The 14215-nt window shown below is 56.1% G+C and overlaps 1 protein-coding gene across 3 annotated transcripts in view; it reads right to left on the bottom strand.

Moving 5' to 3' along the window:
- The window catches only part of MYO18B (myosin XVIIIB), a 258325-nt gene that overhangs the window by 226888 nt on the left and 17222 nt on the right, over nt 1-14215 (bottom strand). For all 3 annotated transcript variants that reach the window (XM_058693096.1, XM_058693095.1, XM_058693097.1), the window contains exons 4-8: nt 7744-8994; nt 7171-7237; nt 6774-6886; nt 5292-5468; nt 808-1006 (exon numbers count right to left, since the gene is read on the bottom strand). In XM_058693096.1, the coding sequence (XP_058549079.1) occupies nt 808-1006; nt 5292-5468; nt 6774-6886; nt 7171-7237; nt 7744-8994 (1807 nt within the window). The remainder of the gene's footprint in view (nt 1-807; nt 1007-5291; nt 5469-6773; nt 6887-7170; nt 7238-7743; nt 8995-14215) is intronic.

Below are 14215 nucleotides of genomic sequence, written 5' to 3'. Positions count from 1 at the left end.
TTTTTAAAGTTTTTTAAGTCTTATTTATTTATCTTGAGGGTGGTGGGGAAGAGCATGAGCAGGAGAGGGGCAGGGAGAAAGAGGAAGGGAGAGAATCCCAAGCCTGCTCTGCTCCGTAAGCATGGACGGAGCCCGAGGCAGGGCTTGAACTCATGAGTGGCGAGATCATGACCTGAGCTGAAATCAAGAGTCGGACGTTTAACCGACTGAGCCACCCAGGCAGACATCACGTCTTCAAGGAAGCCCCCGAACTCCTCTCCTCCGAGCTCCCCGTGACTCTCTCCTAACCAGCTCTGCCAGCCCTTTGTGTAGAGCACTGGAGTTTGGCACATATGTGAAGTTGTTTCCCTTCTGGCTGTCGACTCCTCATGAGCATAGGCCCTGCCCTTCTGTCTTTACCTACTGGGTCCTCTGTACGGTGCAGCAGGTTGTGCACCGCACAAGGACACCATGTCGAAGGGACATGCTGTTTACATCATACAATTACAGGTTTGTATATCTGTTAGGACGATTTCCCAGAACATGGCGGTCAAGGGTATGGTTCTGACAATGTCAGTGCATGATGATTGCTCTGCAGGCAGCTGTGGATGTCTTGAGGAAGGAGTACCTTTTTCTAACTTGCACAGAGGCATGCAATGAACTATGGGTGGCCCTGTCTAGAAAGAAGCAAGCACAGAGTCTGCACATGGGTGCTCAGTGAATGCTAGCTGAATGGGTATAAGGAGGAGCAACCCAGCGTCCCCTCCAACTCTCCCCACCCTCCCCCACAGCCCGCCCCCAACACATGCCACCTGGAGACCACTGTACCTGAGACCCTGCCATCCACACTGCCTGCCATTGCCACCAGGTGCTCCAGGACCTGCTCGCAACAAGTGGTCTTCCCAGCACCGCTGCGCCCCAGGGCCACGATGCTCTGGTCTCTCCGCTGGCTCAGCAGCGCCCAGTATGCCTGCTGGGCCAGGGAGCCAACGTGAGCTGGCAAGCCATCCCGGCGGCGCCTGGGCACCTGCAGGAAGACGATCCTCGACATCGGTCTTCTCACCCCAGCCGGGGCCCAGGGAGCACCCCAAGGCGGTGTCCCACCCCAGCCTCGAGCCCAGCCCACCCCTGCCTGTCATCCTACTCCAACCTTATCAGACAAGTCGAATTTTACTGGGAAAAGCCCAGCCCTGGGGTCTACTCCTGCCCCTGGCTCACCTTGAGCCCTTGGACAGCCTCCGAGTCTACTCTGAACCTGGGTCTCCTCTTTAACCCCTAAGAGGCTTGTGTTAGCTCATTATTGGATAGTACTTGCCCGGAATGAGGCAGCTGGACAGACTGGCAAGATTGATTAGTGATGTCTGCCATGGAAACATAACGAAGCACGGGGTAGATGGTGGTACATATGCCATGCATTGGCCATGACAGTTTTAGGTAATACCTGAGGACTTCCACTCCATTCATCCATTCATTTATTCTTCATTCAATACACAAAAATATTATTGCGGGCACAGCGCTACACAAAACGGATAAAGGGAATCCCTACCAACCGTGAGGAGATACCATTGTATACATATTAGATGGCTAAAAACAGGTTTTAAATTTTTGTAACACTCACTACCAAGGTCTGGTGAAGGCACAGAGTGACTGGAATGCCCATGCAATGCTGGTAAGAAGAACAAATGACACAGTCACTCTGGGAAACAGTGAGAGGTACATTCATCATACAACCTGGCAATCCCATTCTTAGGTATTTACCCAAGAGAAATGAGCCGTTATGTCCACACACACACACACACACACACACAAAAGACAACCTTCAATGTCACTGGTCCTATTAAATATATATTCAAAGTCATCGAAAACTAGAAACAGCCCAAATGCCTTGTAACTAGTGAACAAAGGTAACCAAACATCGTGGTTTTAGCACTGAAGGTCCCATATCCCGGGAAACCCCTCTAACCGGGAAAACTGGGACAACTGGTCACCCTATTGAATGGATAAGCCAGGGCACGCATACAATAACAAATGGCCAATCGCTGCTGTAATAGGGGTGAATGTCGAACGAACGCATCGTGGCAAGTGGAAGAAGCCGATTCAAAGGTTACCTGCCGTATGATTCCGATTACGTGACTTTTTCAGAAAAGGCCAAAGTATAGGGACAAAAAGAACAGATCAGTGGCTGCCAAGGGCAGGACCCGGGAGGCGGGCGGGGTGACAACCAAGGTTCCAGAGAACTTCTAGGGGGCAATGGCATGGGAACAGTCCTGTAACTGACGGTGGAGGGTGTTGCATAACGGTACGCGTTTGTCAGAAACTTACAGGACTGTCCGCTAAAAGGGGTGAATCGAACCGACTGCAAATCATACCTTAATAACTCTGCCTTAAAACAGCCCTGCCTACAGAGTCGAGCCTGCTTTCTGTTGTGAAGAGACAGATGAGAAACAAACGAAAGAATGAAACTATCGGGAGACATTTTAAAGCCTGAATGAGATCACCAAGGAAGGGGGTATTTAAAGAGGAGGGAAGAGGTATGGGGGGACAGGGCAACTGCCTTGGAGAGGTCAGGGAGACCCGCAAAGGAGGCTGAGGAGGAGAGGCCAGTGGGACAGACGGAAAAGCAGGACAGGGGAGTCCTGGGAGCATTTGCAGGAGGAGCTTGGCCACACCAAACGCTATACTGAGGGTCAAGTCAGGGGAAATCAGAGACTTGAACATTGGGCAAGTGAGTTTGGCAGCATGGAAACCACCGGTGACCTTGACGAAAGTCTGCTTAGTGTGGCCTTGGGGTAGAAGGGAGGAGGGCACCTGGAGACAGAGTGGTCAGTGGAGGGGCACCAAGGTGGGCAGGGCAGCCGGCCCGGCCGGACGAGGACATCCAAATGTCCTGGAATGATAAGCAGGCGACGACTGGGCCCAGAAAGGCCCCACCTGCCCTCTTCCGTGCCTTAGCAGGGCCAGGGGCACAAACCTCAGAATGGCGGCTTTTCCCCCACCCTGCACCTCCCGCCTGGGGCTCAGGGCCGCCCTTCCTGCCCGAGACATCCCACAACAATAATGAATCCCTGTCCTGACACAAAACACAAGGTTCCAGGGCTCAGGAGGACCCCAAAGCTGGCCAAAGTGGGACCAGCCCCCACGCTGGCTGGATGCAGCAGAGACAGAGGGTCCTGGGGTCTGAGCCCTGGAGCCACCTCCCACTCTGGGAACACTGAGGTCCAGGGGACAGGCCGTCCCATCTGTCAATCTCCCCAGCGGGCCGGAAGGGAAAAGGGGAATCCTTCAAACCCAGGCCCCTGTGCACACATACAGGTACATGCGTGCACACGTGCCTTGCTTGTATGCACACACGCGTGCTCATGGGCACACGCACCCAAGAGTCGCAGAGGCCCCGTCTATACCCCACACATTCACACCCGACTCAGAGTTGTACCCATCTATACCCCACACATTCACACCCGTGCTCACAGCCACGCAGACCTGCACCCCCAGGCGCACACCCAGCTCCCAGCCGCCGCCAGGTGGGCCAGACTCCCAGTGAGAGAGGCCCCCAGCCCGGCCCCAGGTCCCACCAAGTCCGGCTTCAAGATGCCATCGCAGGTCTATGCTCCCACCTGGTGGCCATTCGAGGAGCCAGACGTGACTCAGCCAAAGCGTGTAGAAGGTGGTTTCGGGTTTGCGTGTGGGAAGCTGGATGCTTTGAGGGGTTACAGGGGGCTTGGGGGATCACCTCACTCAAATTCTTTGTTACAGGGCGTATTCCAGCTCCTGGACATCCCAGGCTCTGCAACGGATGCCTCGATCCAGGATGGTCGGTGAGAAGCCGGCCTTACCGTGGGAGTCTGTGCTAAATCTCCCTCCCCGGGGGCTTTGAAGGAGCAAGACGAGTGACCCGGCATCTTGGAAGGCTCAGCGGCCTTGGGCTGCAGTAGCCCGAATGTAGCCCTCACAGCAAGGGAGGGGCGAGTGCAGGTGCCCTTATGGACAGCCAGGTCGGGCAGGAAACAACGGGGGAGGGGTGTGTCCTGGAGAAGAGAAGTCTTAGAGGCAGACTCAGAGCCACTGTCCCTTTTTAAATGGACCTTAGCCTCATTTGGGGGCTACAGATGGGTTTGCCCCATGGTACTCCAGAGGGCGAGATGCAGCTTTTCATCCCCAATTGGCGGACGAGAACGCTGAGGCCAGAGAGGTGTCGTGGTCTTTCCAAGGCACTGGAGGGGCATCGGCAGCGGCTCCAAAGGCCTGCGACTTCCCCAGTCCTCCCAGCAGCACCTCCGTCAGGCCTCCCTGCCTCCTCTGTTGCCTGCTTTCCCCTATCCACCCAGCAGCCCAGGGGAGCCCTTTCCAGCACACGTCAGACCATCTCACCCCTCTGCCGAAGATCCCCCGAAGCTGGCATCATGCTCAGAGCAACAGCCGGGAACATCATGACCACATAGAAGACCTGCTGCGACCCAGACCCCACTTGTCCTGGCCTCCTCACTGTCTCCTCCTCCACACCAGCTGCTCTCCCCACTGTTATCTTTATTACTGGGGGCCTGTCTTCCCCCTCGAGAACGGAACGCCCACCGGGGCAGGCTTATCGGTCTTCCTCCCTGCTCTTTCCTCCATGCGGGGCATAGAGGATACCCTCTTGTCAGTATCTCAATCAATGGGACCAATGAATGGGATCAAAGAGAGAATCCGGCTCAAACGGCTCAGTCGTGGCTGCAGGGCCCGCCACCAGGTGGCGCTGAGAGATCTCCTTTGCTTTGACTGTCTTGACTCAAACTGGCCATTTCCACACTTGGCAGGGAAAAAAAATTAAACAAACAACAGAAGGGAGGCTTCTGTTTCCCGAGGTATGTGGGTGTCTGGGACTCTCGAGTAGGCAGTATGGGGTTCAGAGCACAGAAAGGCTGGTGGCCTGGGTTTTACCCCCGCTCTCCCCCTTGCTGAACACAAGGGCTGGCCCAGAACATCTCATCTGTAAAACGGGGCTAGGAGAGGGCCCGACCTTTCCAGGTGGGTGTGAGCATTAGTTGAGATGATATGTAAGGTGCTGGAAGCAGTGGCTGGTGCAGAAATGATATTTGCTCAATATCTTCTCATTCTTATCGTGTGTAACACCCCTGTTATTTCTATCCATGACTCAAGGTTCCCGTGGTCCTCGATGCCCCCGTGATGCCCACAGTACCCCAGACCTTTTTATCTGGCAGGATGCTACTCACAGACAGGTTTGCAGGGGGCTTTGGCCGCCCTGCTCTCCCCTGAGAGGCAGAGGGGACGCCCCCCGCTGCACGGCTAGCACATATTCCCATGGTCCCCCTCACCTTGCCTGCGGAGGGCACCGGGGGCCTCTGGGGCTGGAGGGCGATCAGGTCCGGCCCGGTGAAGGTGTGGGGCAGCTGAGCCTGGTAGCGATGCAGAAGCGTGTTCAGGACACTTGACTCGTTGACACTGACCAGGGAGGCCAGGTCCTCAGCCCGGTCCAGCTCGGGAGGGTTGGCCTGTGAAGCATCACACAAGGTGTCCTCTGCCCTCCTGGGCCTCCATACCAGCATCACCACCCGTACGCGCGCGCACACACACACACACACACACACAGCCCCGGTGACCCTCTTCTGGGAGAGCTATTTGCCACAGACCAGGACAGAACACAAAGACTCTGGACAGAGAGAAACAAATCCGTATAAAACTCGTTTGCCCTTTGCACAGCCGGAGAGCCACCCCTCTCTCTCTCTCTCTCTCTCTCTCTCTCTCTCTCTCTTTAGTTAATTTATTTGGAGAGAGAGAGAGAGAGAGAAGAGGGGAGGAACAGAAAGAGAGGGAGGGAGAGAATCCCAAGCAGGCTCCATGACGTCAGCACAGAGCCCGACGCAGAGCTCGATCTCACGAACCGTGAGATCATGACCTGAGCCGAAACCAAGAGTCGGACGCTTGACGGACTGAGCCACCCAGGCGCCCCTGCCACCTGTCTCTTCACACCAGTCCTCCCTCCTGAACTCACTGCCCCAGGAGGGGACAGGTTCCTGAGACGGACACAGCAAGATTCAGAGAGCCTTCTCAAACACTATGAGAAGGATGGTGCTCTAGTGTGGCTGTTGCCTCCTCTCTGGGTCTTGCCAGGGAGCTCTGCATGTGTTCTGTGACCCTCGGGGGTGAAGGCCAATGGCCAAACAGCCCCATTTCTCTGGCAGCCCATTGTGCACTGATCCCTTGGAAATATGCCCAAACTCTTCCAGAAGCGAGGAGTGATTGCAGCTTCTCCTTGGGACGTCCCTCCTAAAAGCCTTCCTACCATTCTTTCCAGCCTCAAGGAGTTCTTAGGGCCTACTGCTCTGGGGTTTGGACCAAGCCTGAGCTCTCTTGTGGGTCAACCTTTTTGTCAAGGACACGAGCCCACCGCAATAATACCCCAAACAATAGTCCATCGAAACCTCGACTACAGTTGATGACAAGCTGCAAATTTGGCCCTGAATTCCCTGGCAGCCAGGGTGAAAAGGGAAACCCGCCCTGTGACATGATCTGCAATGTCCGTAAAATGAAAAGCGGTCACGTTCTTGGATCAGGCAGAACTCCCAGTTCTGAAAAACATGTTTGTGAATGTGCCTGTGTCAAGAGAACCCCAAGAGAGAGAAATGACCTCCTGACGATATGCCTCCAGCAGAGCAGTGAGTTCCAAGATGGCCTTCCTTACAACTCCCTCCAGGGCATCAAGCCAAAGCAGTCTGTGCAGTCAAGTGCAAGGAAATCTCTTGCAGGGGTGGGGAAAGACGGTGCGGGGCATGCGGGGAGAGAGACAGAGGGCTCACCCTATGAACACACTCCTCGTCCACCTCAGTCACGGTTTTGTCAGCATCGATGCAAACTCGCACCCTTCCTGCCGGCAGGTCAGCTGTTCCCTCATCCGGCTTCAGGACAGTTGCTGACGACAGCCCCGAGAGAAAGACAGAGAGAGAGAGAGACCCAGAATCCAAAGCTGAGCTGTCAGAACAGAGTCCAACGTGGGGCTCGAACCCATGCACCGTGAGATCGTGATTTGAGCCAAAGTCGGACGCTTAACCAAATGAGCCACCCACGTGCCCCATGGACGCGGCATGCCCCTCACCCTTCCCCCCAGACTCTGATCTGGCAAATACGGCCGGCAACAGAGGGGGCACAGGAAGAAGAGACTTAGACCCTCCCAGATGGGCTGACACCCCTAATTACCAAGAGTAAATCCATCCTTCTGAACCAGCCACACTTTCTCTGCCTCGTACCATCTGTCCTCAGGAGCCTGAGAGCAAAGATCACATGAATCAGGTGACCAAGGGGACGCTGCCCTCCCTCTGCCCCCACCACCCCCACCCCACCCCCTTGTCCGGAGTGAACCCTTCACATGGGAGTTTCTCACGGTGTGATCTGGGCCCACTGAAGTCAGAATTTCCCCCAAGGGAGGGCAAGTGGGGTGGCGATTATTTACAGGCAGATGCCTCGGCCCCACCCCTGGCCCCTGGAATGGAACCGCTAAGGCGGGGCCCGGGAATCTGCATTCTGAGCAATCTGCTATTTACGCAGCCCCGAGTTTGAGAACTCTGTGAGTAAGCTCAGCCATGACAGGACATCTCCGTCTTGGGACCTCCGTCATGCCGTGGAGACTCTTACCCCGGGATCGGTGCATTGGGGGCCCCAAGATCCCTACGCAACAAGGAGGATGCCCCCAGGGGCAACTCTTGCCCATCCCCCCCACCTCGGAAGGCTCCCTCCTGCCCCTCCCCCACTCCGGGGTCTGGAGCCCCTCACCTGATCCAAGTCTCTGCTCTGTCCTCCTTTGCTCCCCTCCGGCAGGGCCGACCCCTCTTCACCCTCCTTCCGATCCTGAGAACTGTCTGCATGGCCCTCCAGAGCAGGTGGTCTGGCCCTTTCCAGCTCCGTCTCCAGGGTCTCTGTCGCATCATCCACTCCTGCACGGGGCTCCCGGGCATTCTGTCCTCTGCTCTCTGGCCGGCCCTCCTTCCCAGCCGCCGCTGGGTTCTCCCTGCATGCACCCACCTCCTTGGGGGTTTCACAGCCCTTCTCTCTCTCCCCCCCGGCTCTACCTGCCTCCCCGGGCTCACTCTGAGGCCGCCCTTCCTCTCCTACCTTGGCCTGGGGCTCCCCTGCCTTCTCTGTCCTTCTCAGAGGCTGGCCTGCTTTCTCCACCCCTCCGGGAGCTCCCCCCACCTTCCCGGGCTTCCCCTGAACCTTGCTCATCTTCTCTGCCTTGACCTGAGGCTCCTCTGTCTTCTCTGCCTTACTCAGCAGCAAACCTTCTTTATCCTTCTTACTCCGGGGACCATCCCATTTGCTCCTGCTGCCCAGGGAGATTCCCCACTTTCTCACCTGGATCTGGGCCCCAGCGGGCTTGCCGTTGCCCCCCGAATCCTTGGAGAGGTTCCCCTTTGCCATCTTGTTCGGGGGGTCCCCTGCCCCTTTCTCTGCTGTAGCTGACCGTCCCCCTTCGCCTGGCCCCTCTCTGCCCTGGAGTTCACCCCCTTTCAGCCCTTTGGTCTGGGGGTCCCTGCCCCCTTTCCCCACCACGCCTTGCGTTCCTGGGTCCACAACGCCCTCAGTCTGGGTCTTCTCAGCCTTCGGGGCTGCGTCCTTAGTGCCATGAGTCCCTGGAGTCCCCCCCTTCTGTTCCCCTCCAGGGTCTGTGGCTGGGGGTGGGGTCTTACAGGTGGGGGCATCACAGGGCGGGGTCCTCTGCTCCGGCTTGGCTGAGTCCGGGTCCAGCTTGGCCACCATCAGCAGCACGTCACCCCTCCTCACACCTCTCTTGAAGGGCAGGGGTTTTCTGGCTGGGGTCCCACTGGGGCCCGGCTCCTGGGGCTTCTCACCATTGATGCTGGTCATCAGCACGGGATCTGTGGGGCCAGCCTCCTGGCTCTCCTTGCCCGGAATGTTTGAGTTCTGCGGAGAACCTGACTGGCTGCCTTGGGGGATTTGCTGGTTTCCAGATTTGGTGCCACTGTTGGACTTGCCCTTGGGTTGGCCAGCAGAAGTTTCTGGGGTCTAGGAGAGAGGCCACAGCCACACTTAGCTGCTCGCTGACCAGACAGCCTTGTCCCTCAGTCACTCACTCACTCCTCACTCATGCACCCAGCCATTCACCCATCCAGAGACCCCCAGGCACCGACGGGACACAGGACTGGACAGGCCCTGTGCCAGGCAGTGAACTGAACCCCAACACCCTGGACCTTGGCCCAGCACCTCAAAACCAAGCGACGGAGTGGAAAGAGTCGACTTTGGAGCCTGACAGACCCAAGTTCAGCTTCTCACTCTGCCATTCGCCAGCTGTGTGGCCTTGGGTAAATTGCTGCCCCTCTCTGAGCCTATTTCCTTAACAATAAAATGAGTTTCGGGGTGCCTGGGTGGCTCAGTCGGTTAAGCGTCCGACTTCGGCTCAGGTCATGATCTCGCGGTCTGTGAGTTCGAGCCCCTTGTCGGGCTCTGAGCTGTCAGCACAGCCTGTTTCAGATTCTGTGTCTTCCTCTGTCTCTGACCCTCCCCCGTTCAAGCTCTGTCTCTCTCTGTCTCAAAGATAAATAAACGTTAAAAAAATGTTTAAAAAAAAAACAACAGTAAAATGAGTTTCATAATGGCCTACGTCACAGGGCGAACGTTAAGGTTCGTGATAATGCACAGAAACTGAGCCCTGTGCAGAATTCGTCCTTGGTAACAGTAGCTCCCTCTGCTGTCATTGGTACTTTTGCTGTGTCGCTGTTATTATTACTATTATTTGTGCCTTGAGTCTTCCTGCTGGGCCAAGGAGAGGGAAGGGGGCTTGGGGACTAGAGCAGAGGACCTGTTCTAGTCTTGGCTGGAATGCTTTCCAGCTGGGTGACGGTGAATGACACCACCTAACCTCTCTGAGCCTCAGTTTTCCCTCCATGCAAGGCCAGGGTCACCTGACCATCCAGAGTTTTGGTGGAGTGAGATGTGGAAAAGCGCTTTGGAAGTGGCAGAGAGCTGAACAGAGTTGTTGCGACTTTTGCCGTCTGGATGCACTCCCCATGCCGGGTGAGAGCCCTGGCATGTCCCCCACGGTCCTCCCCAGACCCTGCCCCCCTCGGCGGTCCTCCCCCCACCCCTACTCCCCGCCGAAGTCCTCCCAGCCCACCTACCCCCCCCACCCCACCCCCTCGCCTGGCCTGGACATCTGATCTCCGACGCCCCCTGCAGTCTCCTCTCCCAGGCTCTTCTGCTGCCTTGTGGCATCAACCCCACCCACAGTTTTGTCCTCAAACCAGCCTGGCTGTGGCCTGAACTGCTCACAGGGCCACCTGGGCCGCTGCTTCTACAGAAAGAGAGCTGGAGGGTGCAGGTGGGAGGTCCATCCTGATGCCTGGCTTCACCGCCTGCCCTGGTCTGGGTTCTGCGTCTGGGACCATGTTGGCCACCTCCCCCACACACTTGGGCCCAGGACTTGGTTTCTCACCCTCCTCTTGCACCCAAACCAGCCCCCAGATCATGTCGATTCCACCTGCCGGCGTCACACTTTTGTCTCCCTTCCCAAGCCCGGGTCTGCGTTCATCTGGGCCACGGTCACAGTCCCCGAACTGGTGGCCTTTGAATCTGCTGCCACAGTCATTTGAAACCTGATCAAAAGATTTTGGCAGTGGCCCCCAGCCTATGGGAAAGTCATTCCCTACCATCACCTGCCATTCAAAGCTCTCAATGAGGAGTCACCACCCTCCATTCTGGCCTTATAGTCCCTGTGTGTCCCCATGCCTGAGCCACGCAGGGGCATTTCTTACCACATCTGATGCTTCTCTGCTTCCATGCTTCTGTTCACATCAGCTCGCTGCCCGGAATGTTCTTTCCCCCTCTTCACTTGCCGTTGCTGTACTCATCTTTCTATACCCAGCTCAAATGCCACCCCTCTGCAAATCTGTGCCTACAGGCCTCGCTCAGAACCTGTCTCACGAACCCCTGAGGTCCCAGGGCACCGTGCAGGTGCACCGTCAGCAGCAACGGCCACATTCTGCACCCCAGTCTGGCTTTGACTTGTGTCTCTGCCCCGTTTCAGGTGGTGGAGGCCTCAAGGGCACGGTCTCCACGGCTTTGTCACGATGATGATGATGATGGTAATAATAACAACCATCATGCACAGATCACTTTGCAGTGGGTCCTATAGGACCATCACACCCTACTTAACCCTCGTAAGAACCCACCGAAGTAGGTTCTGAACTCCGCCCCCATTCTACGGATAAAGAAGTGAACACAAGGCTATCAGGTGGCCCGAGAGACAAAGCCAGAATGGAAAGTCATACAAGCCTCTGGAAGTCTAAAGTCAATGCCCTTAATTGAAGCATAGTCACAGCCTTACTTGTCCCCAGGACTCACTAGAATCTCCTGGGAGCTTTTTTCTTTTGCTTTTTTTTTTTTTTTACATTTATTTATTTTTGAGAGGCAGAGAGAGACAGAGTGCAAGCAGGGGAGGGGCAGAGAGAGAAGGAGACACAGAATCCAGAGCAGGGTCCAGGCTCTGAGCCATCAGCACAGAGCCCAACGCGGGGCTCCACAATCCTTGAGATCATGACCTGAGCCGAAGTCAGACGTTTCACCAACTGAGCCACCCAGGCGCCCCTAGAATCTCCTGGGAGCCTTAAGAAAACAGTGATTCTGGGGTGCCTAGGTGGCTTAGTCAGTTGAGCATCTGACTCTTGATTTCGGCTCACGTCATGACCCCCAGGGTTGTGGAGTCAGGCTCTGCACTGAGATTCTCTCTGCTTGTGATTTTTTTCTCTCTCCCTCTGTCTCCTTCTCCCACTCCTCATTTTCTATCAGAAGAAGAAGAAGAAGAAGAAGAAGAAGAAGAAGAAGAAGAATGCTTTGGCCCCAATCGCAGACAGTCAGATGGAGTTGGCCTGGGCTGTGGCTGCCCCAGTGATTCCAGAGTGTAGCTAGGACTGAGAAAACCTGCTCCGGTGCCCATGGCCTAGTGGCTCAGTCTGACCTTCTCCGGGCCAGGCAGGACACAGCCTTGGAAAGAGGATTGGCTGCACTTAGCACATCTCTCCACTGTCTATACCATCTTAAAAAGTGAGTCAGTGCCTTATTTTCTAACCAAACCACCATACCAGAAACAGTGACATGAATTTGAGCCAAACGACGTAACCGGCCCTACCCTCCCTCACCCAAATCCTTTGGATTTTCTCAGTCACCAAAGCCCTCAGTCCGCTCTGAAGCCTTCTCAGTGTACGGGGAGGAGGCGCCTGTAGAATCACTGGGGCCAAGAGGAAACTCACAGCGCATCCATTTTACAGATGGGCAAGCTGAGGCCAAAAGAGGGGAAGGGCTTTGGCCTGGACCACACAGAGTGGTGGGGCCAGAGCGAGAACCCAGCTCTCCCGACATTTGACGTGGGTCTCTTTCTGCCCCGTGTGATTCCAGCCTCTTCCTGTCTCTCACTGGCTCGGGGGCCTTTGGAAATCCAAGCCGCCTCTCTGAGCCTCATTTTACATCCCTGCAAACTGGTGGCAGAGTCTAACGGCTCCGTGCAAGGATTAGATGGGGGCCAAATAAAGCAGTTGTGCTGGGGTAAGGAGAAAGAGTCTGGTTATTTACCGATCGGGACAAGAAAATCAAATTGGCAAGAACCAGCCAGGGCTTGCTGTGTCGCAGAAACATGTCCCGGGGCTGCCGTGCTCCAGCCCCAGGAACATCTTGGCCCAAGGTCCAGACACCTGTTGTGCTCTGAGGCCTGTCCATCCTGCATCTTGGCTCTGAGGCTCTGCCTAGGCCCTGGGGTGACAGTTTGTCCCCATCCTATGCTCGGCTCTGCTTCTTAACTTGTGCACGGTGATGCCAGCACGGCCTGCGGCCTCATGGAACATTTTCCTTCCCAGGCCTCTGTGGCCACATCGGCCACCTTGCTCCCCAGACTAGCCCTTCCCAGGCAGCTCGCCAGCGCAGTGAGCACACAGACTCTTGCACTGGCTCTGCCGCTACCTGGTCTCATGACCTGGAGCAAGTTGCTCGACCCCTCTGAACCTCAGTCTCCACCTCTGCTAAGTGGGTATCATCTGATCCACCCCATTGCCGCAGGGGGGAGGGCGGCGATCAAAGGAGCCCACGAGAGGCAGAGTGAACCTTGTCTAGTGATGAACGGCCTCCAGTCACTTTGCATCGTGATCCAACAGCAGCCTACGGAGGTTGACTTTGGCCCTCGCTTATGCCTGTGTCAGGCAGGGGTGGGGGCCGAGCCCGTCCTCCCTGGCATCCTCCCCCACAAAGACGTGGCGGGGATGTGTTCAACAGCTGCTGCCGTTCAGCTGCCAGAGAACTTCTCTGAGGCAGCAAAGTCATTGTAATTGGACAGGGGCGGGCACGTGGGGGAATGGACAGGCAAACAACAGCTGAAGGGGGGTGGGAGGTGGGGCTGAGGTTGTCACTGGACTGGAGCCAACTGCCGGCCGGGAGGCGACCAGATCTCTCAGCCCAACCCCTGCGGTATTCGCCCCACCTCAAGGGGGCTCCAGAGAGACCCGAGGCCATGGCCTGTCTGCCTGACAGCGATCCGCCCACGGCGCACTCCAAGCCCACCTGCCTGGTGTCCAGCCTCGTCCATCCTGCCCGGGGTCCCTGGCTGAGCGGCTGGGGACAAGGAGGGAGGCAGCGCTGGCCGCCATCAGGGATAACTCTGCAAGGTCTTAAAGCACAGGGACTGCATCGTGTCCAATGACTGCTTCAATCCAGCAGAGCTATTCAGAATAATGAAGGGATTTAGTGGACACCGACCAATCAGAAAGAACGTCAGCTGGACCGAGGGACTGAGGTCCCTTCTTGGGCCAAGCACCAACCCTTTGATTGTTGGCATGTGGCCATTCCAAGGCACTCAGGGGAGGGGAAGCTGGAGGGCACCGGAGCAGGGGTTGGCCGGGGCTGTGGCCGTTTGCCACCCTGTGTGGAGGTTTCAGGATTTTAACACCTATAACCAGTAACTGGATATCTTTCCCGCTTAAAGCCAACTACACATCCTTAGGTAACATCTAGGTTTCCCTTTCTGCAAAAAGAGGGGTAAAACGATCCCCACCATCGTACATCAGCCGATATCCTTCATTCATTCATTAAACAAACATTTGCTGAGTACTCGCTATGGGCCAAGTTCTACAAGAGGTGCTCAATACAGAGTGGACAGAGAGAGAGAATTATTGCGCTTAAGGAACTGCTAGTCTGATAAGCCCCACGATCAAGTATTTAACTATGTCGACCACAGTGAAGACAAACA

This window comes from Neofelis nebulosa, chromosome 11 (genome assembly GCF_028018385.1).
Source record: "Neofelis nebulosa isolate mNeoNeb1 chromosome 11, mNeoNeb1.pri, whole genome shotgun sequence".
Taxonomy (NCBI): Eukaryota; Metazoa; Chordata; class Mammalia; order Carnivora; family Felidae; genus Neofelis; species Neofelis nebulosa.
This window is presented reverse-complemented; position numbering and strand designations above follow the sequence as displayed.